At 47.6% G+C, this 19,406-nt stretch overlaps 1 protein-coding gene across 1 annotated transcript in view; it reads right to left on the bottom strand.

The window, feature by feature from the left end:
* The window catches only part of BMERB1 (bMERB domain containing 1), a 188,840-nt gene that overhangs the window by 54,164 nt on the left and 115,270 nt on the right, over positions 1 to 19,406 (bottom strand). The window contains exon 3 of the mRNA XM_007986401.3: positions 14,994 to 15,117. Coding sequence (XP_007984592.1) covers positions 14,994 to 15,117 — 124 coding nt within the window. The remainder of the gene's footprint in view (positions 1 to 14,993; positions 15,118 to 19,406) is intronic.

Raw genomic sequence — 19,406 nt, 5'->3', positions numbered from 1 at the left:
GCCACTCACATCAGCAGCTTTCCAGAAATAAGCAAAGGGAATGGAAAAACCCTTCATCACCAGGCCACGGTACATGCAATTTACTGGTATCTATTGCCCTGTCTTTCTAAGAAGTTTCTTTTTTGGAAGATTTCAAAAAAATCATGAGAACCCTGCACAGGATGAAGCCACGAGGGTGCCCCGTGTAGTGTGTCTTCCCCTTTCCCCAGCCTCACACCAGGGCCGTCTCTGTCATTGTTGCTGCCACACTGTGGCTCCTGCTCTGGACTTTGGCCCTTACATCAATTGCTGTGGTCACTTAATGTGGTAGACTGCAGAAGGGTCCCTGAAGATATCCATGTCCTAATGAACCTATGAATCTGTTACCTTACACGGCAAAAGGGATTTTGGGCCAGGCATGGTAGCTCATGCCTGTAATTCCAGGACTTTAGGAAGCCTAGGCAGGAGGATCACTTGAACCTAGGAGTTCAAGACCAGCCTGAGCAAGATGATGAGATCACAACTGTATTAGTCCATTCTCTTGATGCTATGAAGAAATACCCAAGACTGAGTAATTTGTAAAGAAAAGAGGTTTAAGGCCGGGCGTGGTAGCTCACACCTGTAATCCCAGTACTTTGGGAGGCTGAGGCGGGCAGATCACAAGGTCAGGAGTTTGAGACCAGCCTGGCCAACATAGTGAAACCCCGTCTCTACTAAAAATACAAAAAAAAAGAACTAACTGGGCATGGCGGCAGGTGCCTATAATCCCAGCTACTTGGGAGCCTGAGGCAGGAGAATTGCTTGAACCCAGGAGGCAGAGGTTGTAGTGAGCCGAGACTGAGCCACTGCAATCCAGCCTAGGTGACAGTGTGAGACTCTGTCTCGAAAAAAAAAAAAAGAAGAAGAAGAAAAGAGATTTAATTGACTCACAGTTCCACATAGCTGGAAAGGCCTCAGGAAACTTACAATCATGGCAGAAGGTTCCTCTTCACAGGGCGGCAGGAGAGAGAATGAATGCCAGTAGGGGAAATGCCAGATGCTTATAGAACCATCAGATCTCATGAGAACTCACTATCGCAATAACAGCATGGCGGAACCATCCACATGATTGAATTACCTCCCACTGGGTCCCTCTCACGACGCGTGGGGATTACAGGATTACAATTCAGGATAAGATTTGGGTGGGGGCACAGCCAAACCATATCACCATCTCTACAAAATTCAAAAATTAGCTGTATGTGGTGGCACGTGCCTGTGGTCCCAGCTTCTGGGGAGGCTGAGGCAGTAAACTTGTTTGAGCCCAGGAATTAAAGGCAGCAATGAGCTATGACTGTGTCACTGCACTCCAGCCTGGACAACAGAACAAGACCTCGTCTCTGAAAAATATATAGTGTTGAAAAGGAAATTTGCAGATGTGATTAAATTAAGGGATTCTGAGATGGGGAGATCATCCTGGGTTATCCATGTGGCCCTTCAATGTCATCACAAGTGTCCCTACCCATTTATGCCTGAGGTTGCAATTTTTTGAATTTGAAAAATCAAACCTGTTGATGACCTTGAGAAGTAGAATATAAATAACTCCCACGTGCTTAGTGTTCCAATAATGGAATACTAGGCATACATTTAAGAGAAAGACAGAGGAAGATTTGACACGGAAGAGCAAACGTGACAGGATGACCTCAATGAAGAGGGACTGGGATATGCCATGCTGCTGGCTTCGGAGATGGAGGAGGGAGACACAAGCCAAGAAATGCAAAGAATATGATTCTAGAAGTTGGAATGAGTAAGGAAGAGGCTTCTCCTCTAGAGCTTCCAGAAAGAGCACAGCTCTGCCGACACCTTGATTTCAGCTCAGTGAAATCGATTTCAGACTTCCAGCCTCCAGAACTGTAAGATAAAAGGAGGGTGTGTTGTTTTAAGACCACATTTGCAGCTGTTTGTTACAGTAGCCACAGGAAAATAATGCACTTAGCTGCATTATCACTCTGTTCCTTCCTATGAATGAACCCACTGTTCACTCTAACCATCAGAGCCAGGCAGCTCTCACCACCCAGACCTGCCACATGAAGGGGAACCCTTGAGATGATCTGACCCTGAGAGAAGCAGGAAGATGAGCCCTCATGAATTCATTCAAGCAGTCTTCACTGAGTGCCTACTCTGAGTCTGGTTGTGTGCTGGGTGCCATCAACATTGTCGGGAGTGAAAATAGCTCAGCCTCTGCCCTCATGTATGTCAATATCTAGGAGGAGAGTCAGATACTGAACATACACTCACACCAATGAACATAGATTTACAAAAGGCTTCTAAGGAAAGGATCACAGGGGTGGTAATGAGACTGGGGAAGTGCTGGGAAGGTGTCCCTCCAGAAATGCCCTGGGTCTCAGTCCTGGTGGGAGACAGAGAGTTTATCAGGTGCCTTAGTCCATTTGGGCTGCCAAAATGAAGTACCTTACCATAGGTGGCTTATAAACAACAAACACGGCCGGGCGCGGTGGCTCACGCCTGTAATCCCAGCACTTTGGGAGGCTGAAGCGGGCAGGTCACGAGGTCAGGAGATTGAGACCATCCTGGCTAACACAGCGAAATCCCGTGTCTACCAAAAAATACCAAAAAATTAGCCGGGTGTGCTGGCAGGCACCTGTAGTCCCAGCTACTTGGGAGGTTGAGGCAGGAGAATGGCGTGAACCCAGGAGGCAGAGCTTGCAGTGAGCCGAGATTGTGCCACTGCACTCCAGCCTGGGCAACAGAGCAAGACTCTGTCAAAAAAAAAAAAAAAAAAAAAAAGACAATTATTTCTCACAGTAATAGAGGCTGGGAAGTTAGCAGATCAAGGCATTAGCAGACTCGGTGTCTGGTGAGGACTCATTCCTTACAGACAGTGAGTTCTCGCTGTGTCCTCACACAGTGAAAGGGAGAAACAAGCTACCCTGGACCTCTTTTACAAGGGCACTAATTCCATTCATGAGGCTCTGCCCTCATGACCTAATCACCTCCTAAAAGCCCCACCTCTTAATACTATTACATTGGGAATTAGATGTCGACATATGTATTTAGGGGTGGTACAAACATTCAAATCATAGCTCCAGGGAAGGAGAGGGGAGCGGGAGGAGAGGGATGCACGCAGAGGGACCACCACAAACAAAAAGGCCCCCATGGCAGGAGGGGACCTGGTGTGTGTGTGGGAGGTGGGGATGGGCAGGGCAGAGACTAAAAGGAGGTCCAAGGAAGTGGTGTATGTGTATAAGGGAGAGAGCTGGGGGTGAGGAATGCATACCTCCCTCAGAGGTAGGCATTATCACAAACTTGTGCTAATGGTTTTTATTTTTTTAATTAATTATTTTTTTTTTTTTTGAGAGGGAGGCTCGCTTTGTTGCCCAGGCGGGAGTGCAGTGGCACCATCTCGGCTCACTGCAAGCTCCGCCTCCTGGGTTCACACCATTCTCCTGCCTCAGCCTCCCGAGTAGCTGGAACTACAGGTGCCTGCCACCACACCTGGCTAATTTTTTTTTTTTTTTTTTTTTTTTTAGTAGACACAGGGTTTCACAGTGTTAGCCAGGATGGTCTCCTGACCTCGTGATCTGCCTGCCTTGGCCTCCCAAAGTGCTGGGATTACAGGTGTGAGCCACTGCGCCCGGCCAATGCTTTTTATTTTTATCATTTGGCACCCATATATGAATGCCAACACAATGATATTTTTTAGGTTTTTTTTTTTTTTTTTTTTTTGAGATGGAGCCTCACTCTGTTGCCCAGGCTGGAGTGCAATGCCGTGATCTTGGCTCTGCAGTGGCATGATCTCGGCATGATCACTAACTCCGCCTCCCAGGTTCAAGGGATTCTCTCACCTTAGCCTCCCGAATAGCTGGGACTACAGGCGTGTGCCACCACACCTGGCTAATTTTTGTATTTTTAGTAGAGACAGGGTGTCACCATGTTGGGCAGGATGATCTTGATCTCTTGACCTCGTGATCCACTCACCTTGGCTTCCCAAAGTGCTGAGATTACAGGCGTGAGCCACCATGCCTGGCCTATATTTTTTACTTTTATACACTTTATATAAACCTGTTGCTCAACATCTTGTTTTTGAGATGCTTTCATGTTCATACCTGTTGCTCATTCATTTTTCACTGCTGTATAGTATTCTGTGGTACAACTAGACCACAAACAAGGCAGTTATGAATATTCTGGAACATGCCTCCTGATGTTCATGTGTAATTTCTCTATGGCAGTGCTGGTGAATAGAATGTTCTACAACAATAGAAACGTTCTGTACAAATGTATGCTTTCCAATAGGGTAGCCACTAGCCATTATTTACTAATGAATACTTGAAGCATGGTTCAGGCTACCGAGAGACTGAATTTTAAATGCTATTTAATTTTAATTAATTTAAATTGAAATAGCCACATGAAGCTAGTGGCTAACCAGGGGTAGACCCAGGAGCAAAACTGCAGGTTATAATCACCTGTTCATCTTTGCTAGGTAACACTGAACTGTTTTCCAAAGAGGTAGAGCCAATTTCTCTATGTTTTCATTTTATCCAACTCCCTAATCTTTGCTAACCAGATAAACTATCCAAATAAAAATTTCTGAGAATAAAAAGGGCTCTATTATTCAGGGTTCTCCAGAGAAACAGAACCAATAGGATTGAAGAAGTTTATTTTATTTTATTTATTTGTTTTTTCTTTATTCTTTTCTTTCTTTTTTCTTTTCTTTTTTTTTTTTTTTTTTTTTTTTTTGAGATGGGGTCTCACTCTGTCGCTCAGGCTGGAGTGTAGTGGTGCAATCTTGGCTCACTGCAACCTCCACCTCCCAAGTTCAAGCAATTCTCTTGCCTCAGCCTCCCAAGTAGCTGGAACTAGAGGCACACGCCGCCATGCCCCACTAATTTTTGTATTTTTAGTAGAGGCAGGGTTTCACCACATTGGCCAGGCTGGTCTCAAACTCCTGACCTCAAATGATCTGCCCACCTCAGCCTCCCAAAGTGCTGGAATTACAGGCGTGAACCACTGCACCTGGCCTGGAAAGAGATTTATGATAAGGAATTGACTCATGGGATTTTGGAGGCCAAGAAGTCCCAAGATCCATAGGTGGCAAGCTGAAGACCCAGGAGAACTGATGGTGTAAGTTCCAGTCCAAAGGCTGGCAGGCTCAAGACCCAAGAAGAGCTGATGTTTCAGTTTGCGTTCAAAGACCAGAAAAGACTGATGTCCCAGCCCAAGCAGTCAGGCAGCAAGAGTTCCCTCCGACTCAGCCTTTCTGTTGTAGTCAGGCCTTCAACTGATAGCACGGGGCCCACCCACCTCTGCATTAGGGAGGGCAGTCTGCTTTACTCAGTCTACCAATTCAAATGTTAATTTCATCCACCAATGCTCTTGCAGACACACACCTCGAAGAATCTTTGGCCAAACATCTGGGAACCCTGTGGCCCAGTCAAGCTGATGCATAAAATTGACAATCACCAGGGTCTTACATGGTAATCTCCCTCCGAATCCAATGGAATCTACGTGGTTCAGAGGTGAACCAGAATGTAATGCAGTTCTAGGAAGATGGAACTTCTAGAGACTATTTTCTTTCTGGAAACTTGTTCTGACCATGAAGACAACTTGTAGCAGCAAGAGCTTGTCAAGTGCAGAACATTTATTTGATTTACTTATTTTCTTTGAGACAGAGTCTCATTCTGTCACCCAGGCTGGAGTGCAGTGGCACAATCTTGGCTCATGGAAACCTCTGCCTCCCAGGTTCATGCGACTATTGTGCCTCAAGCCTCCCGAGTAGCTGGGATTTCAGGTGCACACCACCATGCCTAGCTAAGTTTTTTTGTATTTTTAGTAGAGAAGAGGTTTTGCCATGTTGGCCAGGCTGGTCTGGAACTCCCGATTTCAGGTGATCCACCTGCCTCGGCCTCACCAAGTGCTGGGATTACAGGCATGAGCCACTGCACCTAGACTAACATTTATTTCTCCATTCAGTCAACACAGATTCCCACCTTCCTCTGCGCCTCCCAGTACATTTAGAAACTCAGGCGGAGGGGCCTTCCATTCAGACGTCTAGCTTAGAACATTCTCCCTCCTTTCTCCTCCCTTTAGTCTCTCCGTTTCTTCTTCCTTTCCCTCCCCTAAACCCCAACTTCTTGTATATTTTGTCCAAGACAAATTGCTTCTTAGATCTTCTGCAATTAAGGGCATCTCTTCCCACCCAACATGTACAGTGGCCCCGGCAACGGTGACCTGTTCCTGGAAGATGCTATTTAAAACCCCGAGTGCAACTAGAGTGACGCAGAGCTCCTGAATGTGGCTGAAATGTGTCAAGTTACATCAATGCACATACTTCATTTTGCCCTTGGCTTGAAGCTCTTCCTAACAGACTTCAGAATTATCAGCTCATTAAGGGGGAAAAAATGCAGGTTTATAAAAAAAATTTTAAATAATCATAATAATAAAATCAAGGCCCCAGGGTAGAGTTGCACTTAATGGTTGAGAGCCACTGTCAGAGAGTTGGCACCTCCCAAGAGGGTCTCAAGGAAACCACGGTGAATCCCATCTTCTCTTGGGGAGAGCAATATTTTCTGGGAATTCTCTGGAGACAACTATAAGCAGCCCTGATGCCCTACTGTCCCACGAAGCACAATATTAACAATGAAAGGAAGGAAGGGAATTTTGAACTGCCTACTACCTAGAAAGGGCCCCCCAATTTCATACCTGTGTCTGTTTTCATCCCTTGCTATGATGCTGCTGGGAGTTATCACTATCCCCCTTGTACATCAGGGGAAGCTGAGGTTGAAACAGGACAAAATATTTGCTCCAGGGCACACAGTTGGTAAGAAGTAGAATTCAAAGCTAGCTGAGACACCCCCCAGCTTGACAACTGAGACCATGGACTCTGTGATATGGAAGGGAAATGGTGGGAAGGGAAGGGTGTGGCCACTTTAAATGCTACAGAAGGAGGGAAGGGAAGTGCTGGGTAGAGGAGGGCATGGTCCCTGGAGAGGGCTCCACCCCCACACCTGTGCCCATGGTCCTAGGTGAGGACAGGCATTTTTGTTTTCCTGCCCAAATGTTGCATTTCCCAAGACCACCCTGGCCTGCCATGCCCCCATCCTGTGCCTATAAAAACCCAAGACCCTGGCAGGCAGACACACACGCTGCTGGACGTCAAGAGCTGCAGATCGGTGAAGACGACACAGCGGCTGGATGTCAAGAAGACGTCAAGAGGAGCACGCTGGCAGAAGAACACATGACAGACGCTGGCAGGCCATCGACTGGCGAACGAGGTGGAGTTTGGCCTGGGCAGTCGGAGGGGGGCCTGGGCCACTCGGCGGCCTGACTCCAGGGGGAAACCTTCCCACTCCGTCCCCTTCTGGCTTCCCCCATCTGCTGAGAGCTACCTCCACTCAATAAAGCCTCGCACTCATTCCCCAAGTCCACGTGTGATCTGATTCTTCTGGTGCATCAAGGCAAGAACCCAGGATACAGAAAGCCCTCTGTCCTTTGGACAACGGGTCTAATTGAGCTGGTTAACACAAGCCGCCTACAGATGGCAAAACTAAAAGAGCACCCTGTAACACACACCCACTGGGGCTTCAGGAGCTGTAAACATCCACCCCTAGACACTGCCGTGGGATCGGATCCCCACAATGGACCCATCTGTATGCTCCCCTAGAGGTTAGAGCAGCGGGGCGCTGAAGAAGCGAGCCACTCCCCCATCACACACCCTGCAAGGGGGACAAGGGAACTCTTCCCGTTTCATCTGGACCCAGAATGCTATTTCATGGAAACTGTACAACCCTGGGCAAGAGACTTGACCTCTCAGTGCCTCAGCTTCCTCATCTATAAAATAAGGGCTATGTCGGGAGGCGGAGCTTGGCAGTGAGCCGAGATTGTGCCACTGCACTCCAGCCTGGGTGACACAATGAGATTCCATCTCTAAAAAAGTAAATAAACAAATAAATAAAATAAGGGCTACGTGATATTTTCTGCCTGGATGGTGGCAGTAAGGATTATATGGTTCAAAACAGTAAAACACTAGAAAATTAGCCAGCATAGAAAATGTTTTAAAAGAACTGCTGTCTACAATGCATACACTTTCTGTGTGTGTGTGTGTGTTGGGGGGGGGTTTCAACACAATGCATGCACTTTCTATTACCCCATTTTGAATCTCTGCCAGGGTCCCAGGGCCTGACCTCTTTACCACACTTGGTACCTCTTAATAAAGCGAAGGTACTGGATTTCAAGTCCAGGCTCTGGAAATATTGGAACTCAAAGGCTATTCTCTTGAAATATGTCCTTCGCACGCCTACCTTCCCTGCCTGCTACAGTTCTGTCTCCGGCTGATTAAAACCTGCTTTTGCCCAGAGCAAGCTGAGCAGCAGGGCACGCTATCCCTTTTTATGAAAATCCAGCAAGCGGGTGTAAAAGGAAGATAACCACACCCCCGCCCCCTTTGGAGGCCGAAGATACTTAATTATCTGAAACCCAGATAAACAGCAGGAGCGGGATGGTAGACTAGACGTGGAAGAGCCAAAGCGAGCCAGAGGGGCTGCAAGAAGAATTATTAAAAACTAATGATGTGATTCAGTGCTGGAAGGAAGGCGAGAAAATGAGTCTGAGGTTGACAGCCTCTGAGAGTTCTTGCCTGCAGTAAGATGGGGGCAGGATGGGTAGGGAGATGGGGTAGCAGTGGGAGGGACTAGGAGGTGGGTGGAACATAGGGTCAAGAGCGGGGTAAACACAGGCGTTTCAAGCATTATCTCCCAGATGTTTGCTGCCTGTTTTCTGGAGGCGGTTTTGCATTATTGCCCTGTTCCAGTAAAGTTGATAAGATTGCCAAGCCTCAACAGAGAGATCTCTAAATGCCGTTTTGCACACTGGAAACCAGGGCACAAGCAAAGGGAAGTCAGCAAGAGAAGACACACTGGAAATTCAGAGTGAGGAGCACACTCAAGAGTTCACACCTACCTGCTGGGAGCTCACTCATAGCTGGTCTATGAACTTGACCTCCTGGGCCTGATTCAGGGCAAGTGGGTGTCCTGGGTTGGGGTGGTTCCTGATGCATCTTTCTGTTAGTAAGCATTTGATGTGGGTTATGTGAGCACGCGGGTGAAGGGCTTAGCCTAAGCCTAGGTCCACGATAAGGGCTCTGTACATGTCAACTGTTGTGGTCCTTAAGAGTTCTTACTGGAACACGGTTCTTTTTCTACAGCACATTCCCAGCAGACTGACTTCACAAACTTTGACTGTCTCCATTTGAGCTCTTCATTTTGGTCTCTGAAATAAATAGTTTCTGTGCAAAGAAATAGTGATACTGAAACACCAGGGGTCTGGTCTAGGTCCTGCTGCTCGCTGCACAGAAAACCCATCACTGAGAAGGTGAGTATTGCCAAGGAAGATTTTAATCGCGTGCTGCAGCCAAGGAGATGGGAGCTCAGTCTCAAATCCATCTCTCTGACCAACTAAAACTAGGAGTTTATATAGCAGGGAAGAAATGCAACAATGTATAAGAAAACAGGAACTAGGGAGGAGCAAGAAAGCTATCATGATGAATGAGGGGTCTGGCATCTCATTGGATGTGGTAATCTGGTGAGTTTCAGTTCTTTGATACTTTTTTTGAGAGGCATGGTGGCCCTTTCCTGAGGAAGGAACTCAGATAAGACAAATGAGGGCTTCAAGCTTTAAGATCGGAAAGGTCAGCTTCTGTGTTTATCCAAAAGAATACCTATGCGCCGGGCGCGGTAGCTCACGCCTGTAATCCCAGCACTTTGGAAGGCCGAGGCAGGTGGATCACAAGGTCAGGAGATCAAGACCATCCTGGCTAACACGGTGAAATCCCGTCTCTACTAAAAAATACAAAAAGAAAAAAATTAGCCGGGCATGGTGGTGGGTGCCTGTAGTCCCAGCTACTCGGGAGGCTGAGGCAGGAGAATGGCGTGAACCTGGGAGGCAGAGCTTGCAGCGAGCCCAGATCGCGCCCCACTGCATTCCAGCCTGGGCAACAGATTGAGACTCCATCTAAAAAAAAAAAAAAAAAAAAATCTATGATGGGACTGTTGGGTCAGTTGCAATGGTACAGAAAAGAAGCCTCAAAGCCTGACTTAGTAAAATCTGTCCAAGTTCCACCACACACATTCAAGATGGTGGAACACGACAAGACTCAGTGTGGGACTGGGGGCATCCAATCAGGGGTTTGTCCTTGCATTGCAGGAGAGTAAGGCAAAGAGAAAGGGGGGCCTGGCATTGAGAATAAAGATAACAGAACAGCTTACGGTTAAGGGCTCTGTCCCCAGGAGACAGACACTTTGGGTTCAAATTGTGGCACTACTTCATCCTAGCTGGGACCTTGAACAAGTCACTTTGCCTCTGCCACCTCAATTTGCTCATTCATAAAATAGAAGAGATAGAACTCACTCTATTGGTGTTCTCACGAGGACTCAAGAAGCTAAAATGAAGGGGTGAATGCCAGCAAGGGACATAGCGCTCAGGGTGGCATGTCAGTGCCCACGGGAAATAGCAACTCTGTGTGCACCGTCACGTGACCAAGGACGTGAGAGAGCCAGGATGATGACCTCTGATCCCACATCTCCCGAGTTTTCACCAGTTCCCTAGGTGTAGGGATATCTCCCTCTTCTTCCTCACTGTCGTGGCAGGAAAAGAGGGAGAACAGGCAGAGGTTGTGGATCTTGGGGAAAAGGACAAGGTAAATCAGCTGAGAAAAACGAAGCCCATGAAATAATCTAAATGTTAGGGTGCCAGGGCTTTGAGGGTGGGACAGGCAGCCCACCCCTGGACTCATGTTTAAAAGAGTCAACGCAGGCTGGGTGCAGTGGCTCACGCCTGCAACCCCAAGGAGGCCAAGGAGGGCAGATCACTTGAGGCCAGGAGTTCAAGACCAGCCTGGCCAACATGGTGAAATTTTGTCTCTACTAAAAATACAAAAATTAGCCAGGTGTGGTGGTGGACACCTGTAGTCCCAGCTACTTGGAAGGCCGAGGCACAAGAATCGCTTGAACCCAGGAGGCGGAGGTTGCAGTGAGCTGAGATCACACCACTGCACTCCAGCCTGGGCAACAGAGCGAGACTCTGTCGCAAGAAGTAAAACTAAAAGAGTCAATGCAGCAAGAAGCCACGGAAGTGAGACACATTCTCAGCCATGAAATAGGGGCTGACTCGCACAGTCTCCGCAGCAGCTGATGAGTTTTAAGGTGATTACCTCGCAGCAGGTGTGACAAAACCAATCTCACGGCGGCTATTACACTACGGTCACTGGGAATCTTTCAGCCAAGGGCTGTCACATTCCTGTCACTTAAAAGCTTCCTTGCCTAAGCCTGAAAATAATCAGTAGGGTCTGAAACTTTCTTCTCTCTCTCCTACTCTGTGCCAAGAGTGTCTCGTGTGTGTGTGTGTGCGTGTGTAAAAGGATCGTTGGGGTAAGGATGGAGTGAGAAAGAATAATTTATTGCACATTTCACAAATATTCATGACCCTAAGTGCCAGGCACTGTTCAAAATGCTGGGAAGACATTGTGAGGAAACTGGATGAGGTCTCTGCCCTCATGGAGCTTCTACACTTGAAGGAATTATCTTGGTAGTTATAGTCAAAGCTTCCTTCCTTCCTGCTTTCTTCCCTCCCTTCCCCTCCCCTCCTCTCCCCTCCCCCTCCCTTCCCTCCTTCCTTCATTCACTGATACACTTAACAAACATTCTGGAGTCAGACTGCATCCTAGCTTGGCTACTTATTAGCTAATGCAGCATTGGGGAAATTTCTTAACTTCCCATTCCTTCCCATCCAAAATGGAGATAGGAACAGGACACACTCACAGGGTAAGTCCCACAGCTTCAGGAAAAACCAGCACTGAGAAACAGCTGAGAAACTGAATTCAAGCAGGGCCTTGGCTCAAAGCCTGTTGACCTGGAGGGCTGAGGATGATGGATGAGGAGTTTGTGCAGATCGGAACGTGCTGGGTCCTTTGTCCTGGCTGCCTTAGGGTCCACCGTGTATCTCTGAGATTGACGAGGCAGGTGCACCACCCGGCAGGCTACACACCACACAAGGCTGACCTTGCTTGGGGAGCATCATTATCATCCAATACTGTCTGTAGGACTCCATTCCAGCAAGACATCTGGGGGCCTGGAAGGGGGTCCCTCCCCTGGAGAATGTCACAGAATCCCTGATCTATGTCCTAACAATACTCAGGTCCTTCTGTATCCTTTAGATAATTTGATTTACCCAAGGGTCTACTGTTGACATTTGTCCCTAAGTGTCAGATTCATGGGCTTGATGAGGACATTCAGTGAGATCACAAGTCAAGAGCTTACTGCAGAGCTGCCACTTAAAAAATGCTAGTTATTCTTGTCCTTAAGCCCGTGCTAAGTGACAGGCATGTGCACATCCATACACACACACACACATCCACAAATCCACACACATATCCACACATACACACATACACATATCTACACATTCACACACACATTCACACATCCACACACGCACGCATCCACATCCACACACACACATCCACACACGCACACACATATCCCCACACACACATCCACACACACGCACATATCCACACACCCACACATCCACACACACACATATCCTCACACATACACACACACGCACAGATCCACACCCACACCCCCACACACATACATACATCTAGACACCCACACACAAACATCCACACATCCACACAAATATCCACATACACATCCACACATGCACATCCACACACACACATGCACACAATAAAGGTCAGTAAATGCACAGTGGCAACCATTGTTCCCGCAGCAGCACCATTAGGCAAATAAAAATAAATATATATTTTTAAAATTTTTAATTTGTACTTGTATTTTTAAATTTTTTGTATTTTTGTAGTTTTTTTTTCAAACAAAGGGATCTTCAGTACCTAAAAGCAAGACTCTTGTTCTCTGTCTTCCTTTTACTTTATTTTATTATTATTATTTTGAGATAGTTTCTCACTCTGTTGCCCAGGCTGGAGTGAAATAGTACAATCTCGGCTTGCTGTAGCCTCCGCCTCCCAGGTTCAAACGATTCTTGTGCCTCAGCCTCCCAAGTAGCTGGGATTATAGGCGCACGCCACCACACGTGGCTACATTTTTTGTATTTTTACTAGAGATGGGGTTTTGCCCTGTTGGCCAGGCTGGTCTCGAATTCCTGGCCTCAAGTGATCTACCTGCCTCGGCCTCTCAAAGTGCTAGGATTATAGATGTGAGCCACCACACCTGGCCTCTGTCTCCCTTTTAAAACACAGGGAGGAAGGGATTGTTTCTGAATGCTCACGTATCATTTTAGTTTATTTCCAGACAAAAGGGAAGATACTTGTTAGCCATAAAGTGCAAATGTTCTAGAACCTTCCTCAGAGATGTCTCTGAGAAGGAATTATGCATGGGAAGCATTTAGCTCAGGCTCAGGCACATGCAAAGGGCTGGATAAATGACAGCTGTGAATAGTGCAATTCATTTTATGCAGGGAGAGGGAAGGTCATATAACGTCCTAGTGAGAGGATGGGCTTTCAGGAGTTCGAGGCTGCAATGTGCTATGATGGCATCACTGCATTCCACCCTGGGCGACAGACCAAGAGCCTCTCTCTAAATAAGTAACTAAAAATGTATAAAAAATACGTGTTTTAAAGGCAGAAAGAACTAGGTCTGAACCCTAACTCCCCATTTACTAGCTGGGAGGCCTTGGGCAGGTTGTTTGATTTCTTCAAGCCTCAGTCTCCTCATCTGCAAAATGGGGTGATCACAGACTCAGCCTCTTGGTGTTGTGAAAAATCAGTGAATGAATAGGGGCGGGGCTTAGCGCCTGCCTAGAAGGTTTGATGTTCCTGCTGCTTCCAGTGGAGGGTGGGTGGGGAGCTGACAGGCAGCACAGGGAGTTTTCCAGCCAGGTTGCCTCTTAACCTCTGGCTTGGTTTGGTTTTGCTTGTAACCTCTCACTGTTTGTCTGCAAAAGCCCAATTTTTTCATTTTAATTTGATATATTTTTATATTTTTTGTATTTTTAAATTTTTTCTTTTAGTGACAGGGTCTTGCTGTGTCTCCCAGGTTGGAGTGCAATGGTATGATCGTCGCTCACTGCAGCCTGAGCCGCTGGGCTCAACTGATCCCCCAACCTCGGCCTCCTGAGTAGCTGGGACAAAGGCACACACAGCCATACATCAGCCACACACAGCTAATTTTATTTTTTGTAGAGACAGGGTCTGGCTACATTGCCCTGTCTGGTCTTGAACTCCTGGGCTCAAGCGATCATCCCGCCTCAGCCTTCCAAGGTGCTGTGATTACAGGTGTGAGCCACTATGCCTGGCCTTAATTTGTACTTTTTAGAGACAGGGTCTCTCTCTGTCACCCAAACTGGAGTGCGGTGATGTAATCATAGCTCATTGCAGCCTTGAACTCCAGGACTCAAACAGTCCTCCCACCTCAGCCTCCTGAGCAGCTGGGACCACAGAGGTGCGCACCACCACACACTCAGAGCCCAACTTTTTAAATGAGAGTTTGTCTTGAAAGACTATCTGCAATTCTTCAGGGACGCCCTACTCTGTAGCTAATGAACGCTCAACCCACATGACTCTGATGTTGCTAGAGACCCCATCTTGTTATTTTCCCCCATTTTAGAAATGAGGGAACTGAAATTCAGAGAGTACAAGTAACCTGCCCAAGCTGACAGGCTTTAAAAAAAAAAAAAAACTCAGGCCTGAGAGCAGAGTGTGTGCTCGTAAAAGACCACAGCATAGGGTCTTTCTTTCCTGTGGGTGATAGAGCAAAGGTTTTGGAGTCAGATTGGCCTGAATTCAATTCCAACTTCAGGGTCTTGCTTAAAACAGGAGATGACAATACCCGCTTCCCTGGGTGGTGGTGAGATTCAAATGAGGCTTTTAAAAACGTGCATAATGCCTTTATCTCAGGGCCCGGCACACAATAGGCGATTAATAAAGATTAGGTTTTCCTCTCTCCTCCACACTCTTCTTTCCTCGGCCACATCCCCAAAACACTCACATGAACCTGAGCTCAGACTCCCGGCGGACCAAGACTTCCCGGAGACGCTGAATTTTTGCCATCTCCAGCTCAATCTCCTCCGGCATCATGGTTGTCTCCGCCATGGAGATGATGTCCAGCTGATCTGTGCAGGAGACACGAAACGCAAGCATCAGGACCCCGAGGCTGCACCGTGGGACCGACCCTGACATGGTTTCAGGGCACAGCCTTGCTCCACTACGGTCATACGCCTTGAGGGCACACAGACTTCAGCCTGTGCCGCAAATGTGTATTCGTGAGCACGCCCTTTGGAAACCAGAACACGTGTTTTCCACAGGAACTTCGTTTGTTTGCTTTTTTGTTTTGAGACGGAGTCTCGAAGTCTGGCTCCGTCACCCAGGCTGGAGTGCAGTGGCGCAATCTCAGCTCACTGCAAGCTCCACCTCCTGGGTTCGCGCCATTCTCCTGCCTCAGCCTCCCGAGTAGCTGGGACTACAGGTGCCCACCACCACACCCGACTAATTTTTTTTTTTTTTGTATTTTTAGTAGAGACGGGATTTCACTGTGTTAGCCAAGATGGTCTCGATCTCCTGACCTCGTGATCCACCCACCTCAGCTTCCCAAAGTGCGAGGATTACAGGCGTGAGCCACCACGCCTGGCCTTGTTTTTGTTTTTTTGAGACACAGTCATGCTCTGTTGCCCAGGCTGGAGTGCAGTGGCTGATCTCAATCTCGGCTCACTGCAACCTTTGCCTCCAAGGTTCAGGCGATTCTCCCACCTCAGCCTATATTATAAGTAGCGGGGATTACAAGTGCACACCACCAGGCCCCGCTAATATTTCTATTTTTAGTAGAGACAGGGTTTCGCCTTGTTGACCAGGCTGAGGTCAAGTGATCCGCCCGCCTGGGCCTCCCAAAGTGCTGGGATTACAGTCGTGAGGCCACCACGCCTGGCTGGGAACTTTGTTATGATGGCTAGTGGAGGCTAACAAGGGGCTTACAAAAGCCTGATTAAGGCCTTGTCAGCCCCTACCTGGTCCCAAATTCTGAGACTCTGCTCCCCCTGACCATGACCACTTTGCCCTGTGGTCTGAGCCTCTAAGACCAGCCAACTCTAGGCAGAAGAAAGTTTTATCATAATTATCTTATAGTAATACTACTAATAAGTAGTGGAAGTATTTTTTCGTTTGTTTTTGAGACTAGGCCTCACTCTGTCATCCAAGCTGGGGTGCAGTGGTGCAATCATAGCTCACTGCCGCCTCAAACCCTGGGTTCAAGGAACCCTTCTGCCTCAGTCTCCCAAGTAGCTGGGACTACAGGCCCACCTAGGTAATTTTTTAATTTTTATTTTTTGTAGAGATGGGGTGCCACTCTGTTGCCTAGGCTGGTCTCAAACTCCTGGCCTCAGGCGATCCTCCCAACTTGGCCTCCTGAAGTGCTGGGATTACAAGCGTGAGCATACATACATATTCATATATATGTGTATATATATGAATATATATGGTTTTATATGTATAATATGTATAATATACACAGACACACTTTCTTTTTTTCTTTTTTGAGATGGAGTCTCACCCTGTCGCCCAGGCTGGAGTTCAGTGGCACAATCTTGACTCAGTGCAACCTTCACCTCCCGGGTTCGAGTGATTCTCCTGCCTCAGCCTCCTGAGTAGCTGGGATAAGAGGTGTGTACCACCACACCCGGCTAATTTTTGTATTTTTAGTTGAGATGGGATTTCACCATGTTGGCCAGGCTGATCTCTAACTCCTGGCCTTGTGATCCGCCCACCTCAGCCTCCCAAAGTGCTAGGATTACAGGCATGAGCCATCGCGCCTGGCCAGACACACTTTTTTAAAGACTGAAAAAGTACACTAAAATGTTAGCAGTTAAAATGTTAATACATATGCATGTGAATATATATACTATTATGTACATATGCATATATCCACTGTGATATAGGTCTTATTTTTCTAATATAAAGTTAGGGTCTCACTATTTCATGACGTGTTCTTTTCACCTAGCAGCATGCCATGAGCGCTCCTGCCTGTCCTTGGATGGTCTTCCTCGGCAGCAGCGTGGAAGGCGGCGCGGTTTTCTATTTGTGGCTGCATCACGAAGCACTTAAGCAATCCACAGACATGTAGGTTGTTTCCTATTTTTTCCCCACTGTAATCATGGGGAAAAAAATGTAAGAATTATTTTCACTGTAAGAATGTTCCAGTGAGGAACATTCTCAAAGTGAAATCTTCGCACACATCTATGGGGTTCCTTCGCGCTACATTTCTAGGGTGAATGGCTGAGATATAAGGGATGCGCTATTCAAGGCCTTTGATCGGTAGCGGGGGAGACTCGGGGCAGGAGATGTTCTTGGTGTACCCTGAGACACCGTCACATCGCCTGTATCTGCTAATTCGTTCCACACCCACCCCTAAGATGGAACCCACCCCACACCTCAGTTCTACAAGGGCGTCTGTCTTTTTCCTTATACTCAAGGAATAATAGAAGTGGGTATACCTTATACCCATGATTTGGATAGTTGTTCTCTTTTTCTTTTCCTTTTTTTTTTTTTTTTCTGAGACAGAGTATCCCTCCGTTGCCCAGGCTCGAGTGCAGTGGCACGATCTCAGCTCACTGCAATCTCCGCCTCCCCGGTTCAAGCGATTCTCCTGCCTCAGCCTCCTGAGTAACTTGGATTATAGGCTCGTGCCACCATGCCCAGTTAATTTTTGTATTTTTAGTAGAGTTGGGGTTTCACCATGTTGGCCAGGCTGGTCTTGAACTCCTGACCTCAAGTGATCAGCCTGCCTTGGCCTCCCATAGTGCTGGGATTACAGGCATGAGCCACCACACCTAGTCTTCTTTTCTCTTTTTGTAGAGATGAGGTCTCGCTATGTGGCCCAGACAGGTCTGGAACTTCTGGCCTCAAGCAATCCTCCTGCCTCAACCTCCCAAAATGCTGCAATTACTTACAGGTGTGAGCCACTGTGCCCAGTGAAGGTTGTCCTGTTTCTACCTGTCCATCTGCCTCCTATATCCTGGGCCCCTGGCCCTTGCACACCTGCACAGGGCTTAGGGCGCTGTGATTTGCTGGCTTCCCTGAGGTCAATCCCTGCCTGCTTGGATCTCTGGACAGAATAGCGCCCTCTTCCAGGAGCCCACCTGATGCGTTTGTCCACCTGTGGGACTCTCCTGGTCCTGAGTTTTTCAGCAGACATTGGATTCTCGGTAAACTGACGTTCCTTTCCATCACCTACTCCCTAATGTGGTCATTCCATGTGCCAAAATTATCTGTCTCCCCTCCACCAATCAAAACACCTTATTTTGCTGAGGAGACCGGAAGAAGGTAATTCTCTGGAGTTGATTCTCACATTGAAATGAATGGCCTCTCTTCATTCTCTCCGAGACAAGACAATTCCCTTTTTTTTTTTTTTTTTAAGACCAAGTCTTGCTCTGTTGCCCATGCTGGAGTGCGGTGATGCAATCTCCGCTCACTGCAACCTCTGCCTCCCGGGCTCCAGCAATTCTCCTGTCTCAGCCTCCCGAGTAGCTGGGTCTACAGGCGCATGCCACCACGCCCAGCTAATTTTTTGTATTTTTAGTAGAGACAGGGTTTTGCCGTTTTGGCCAGGCTAGTCTTGAACTCCTGACCTCAGGTAATCTGCCCGCCTTGGCCTCCCAAAGTGCTGGGATTACAGGCATGAGCCACCGTGCCCGGCCTGACAACTCTCAGTTTTCAAGAGAAACAATAACAAAGGCAATGGAAAAGGCCAAGCAATTATATGGGGAGAGGAAAAAATTTAACCTGACTGTCATCAGCCTGTTGAAGATTTTCTCCTCTTTGAGTTCAGCATCTCGGAGCAATGTCTGCTTCTTGTATATTTTCAGGGAGCTCCAATATTTCATAAAATAGATAAGTGCAGAACACAAATAGTGCAGAACCTGCTGTTGGGTTGGAGAGGGGGTCACCGAACAACTGTATAAGTGGGAGGAAGACAGCCGAGGTGGGTGAATGGGAAAAACGTGAAATTGGAGAGATTCACAATCACGTCCTCCCTGCCTTCTAAAGATGGTGGGTCCCGAAGATTATCTGGCCACCTGGCCAAGACTGTGGCAGGGAAGGGTGAAAAGGGAGACACAGTGGAGGGAGAGGAGGGAGTGTCAAAGAGAAGCAGGAAGGAGAGAGGTCAGAGGAGCCGTCTCGGGCTGTGGCTTGGGGAGAGCGAGCGATGTCTGTCTGCAGAGGATTTGTAGGAAATGTCTCATGTGATGTGCTGGCTGAAGATCTCCTGGGGTCATCTGGTTATGCTTCAAGGCCCCTGGAATCCAATTTTGGGTCCTACTACTGTCCCTGACACCATGCTGTGGTGGCTCCTGGGATTGAAGCAGCGAGGACAGGCTTGAGGAAGGAGGGAAAGAGGGCGGGATAAGATCAA

This window comes from Chlorocebus sabaeus, chromosome 5, assembly GCF_047675955.1.
Source record: "Chlorocebus sabaeus isolate Y175 chromosome 5, mChlSab1.0.hap1, whole genome shotgun sequence".
NCBI lineage: Eukaryota > Metazoa > Chordata > Mammalia > Primates > Cercopithecidae > Chlorocebus > Chlorocebus sabaeus.
This window is presented reverse-complemented; position numbering and strand designations above follow the sequence as displayed.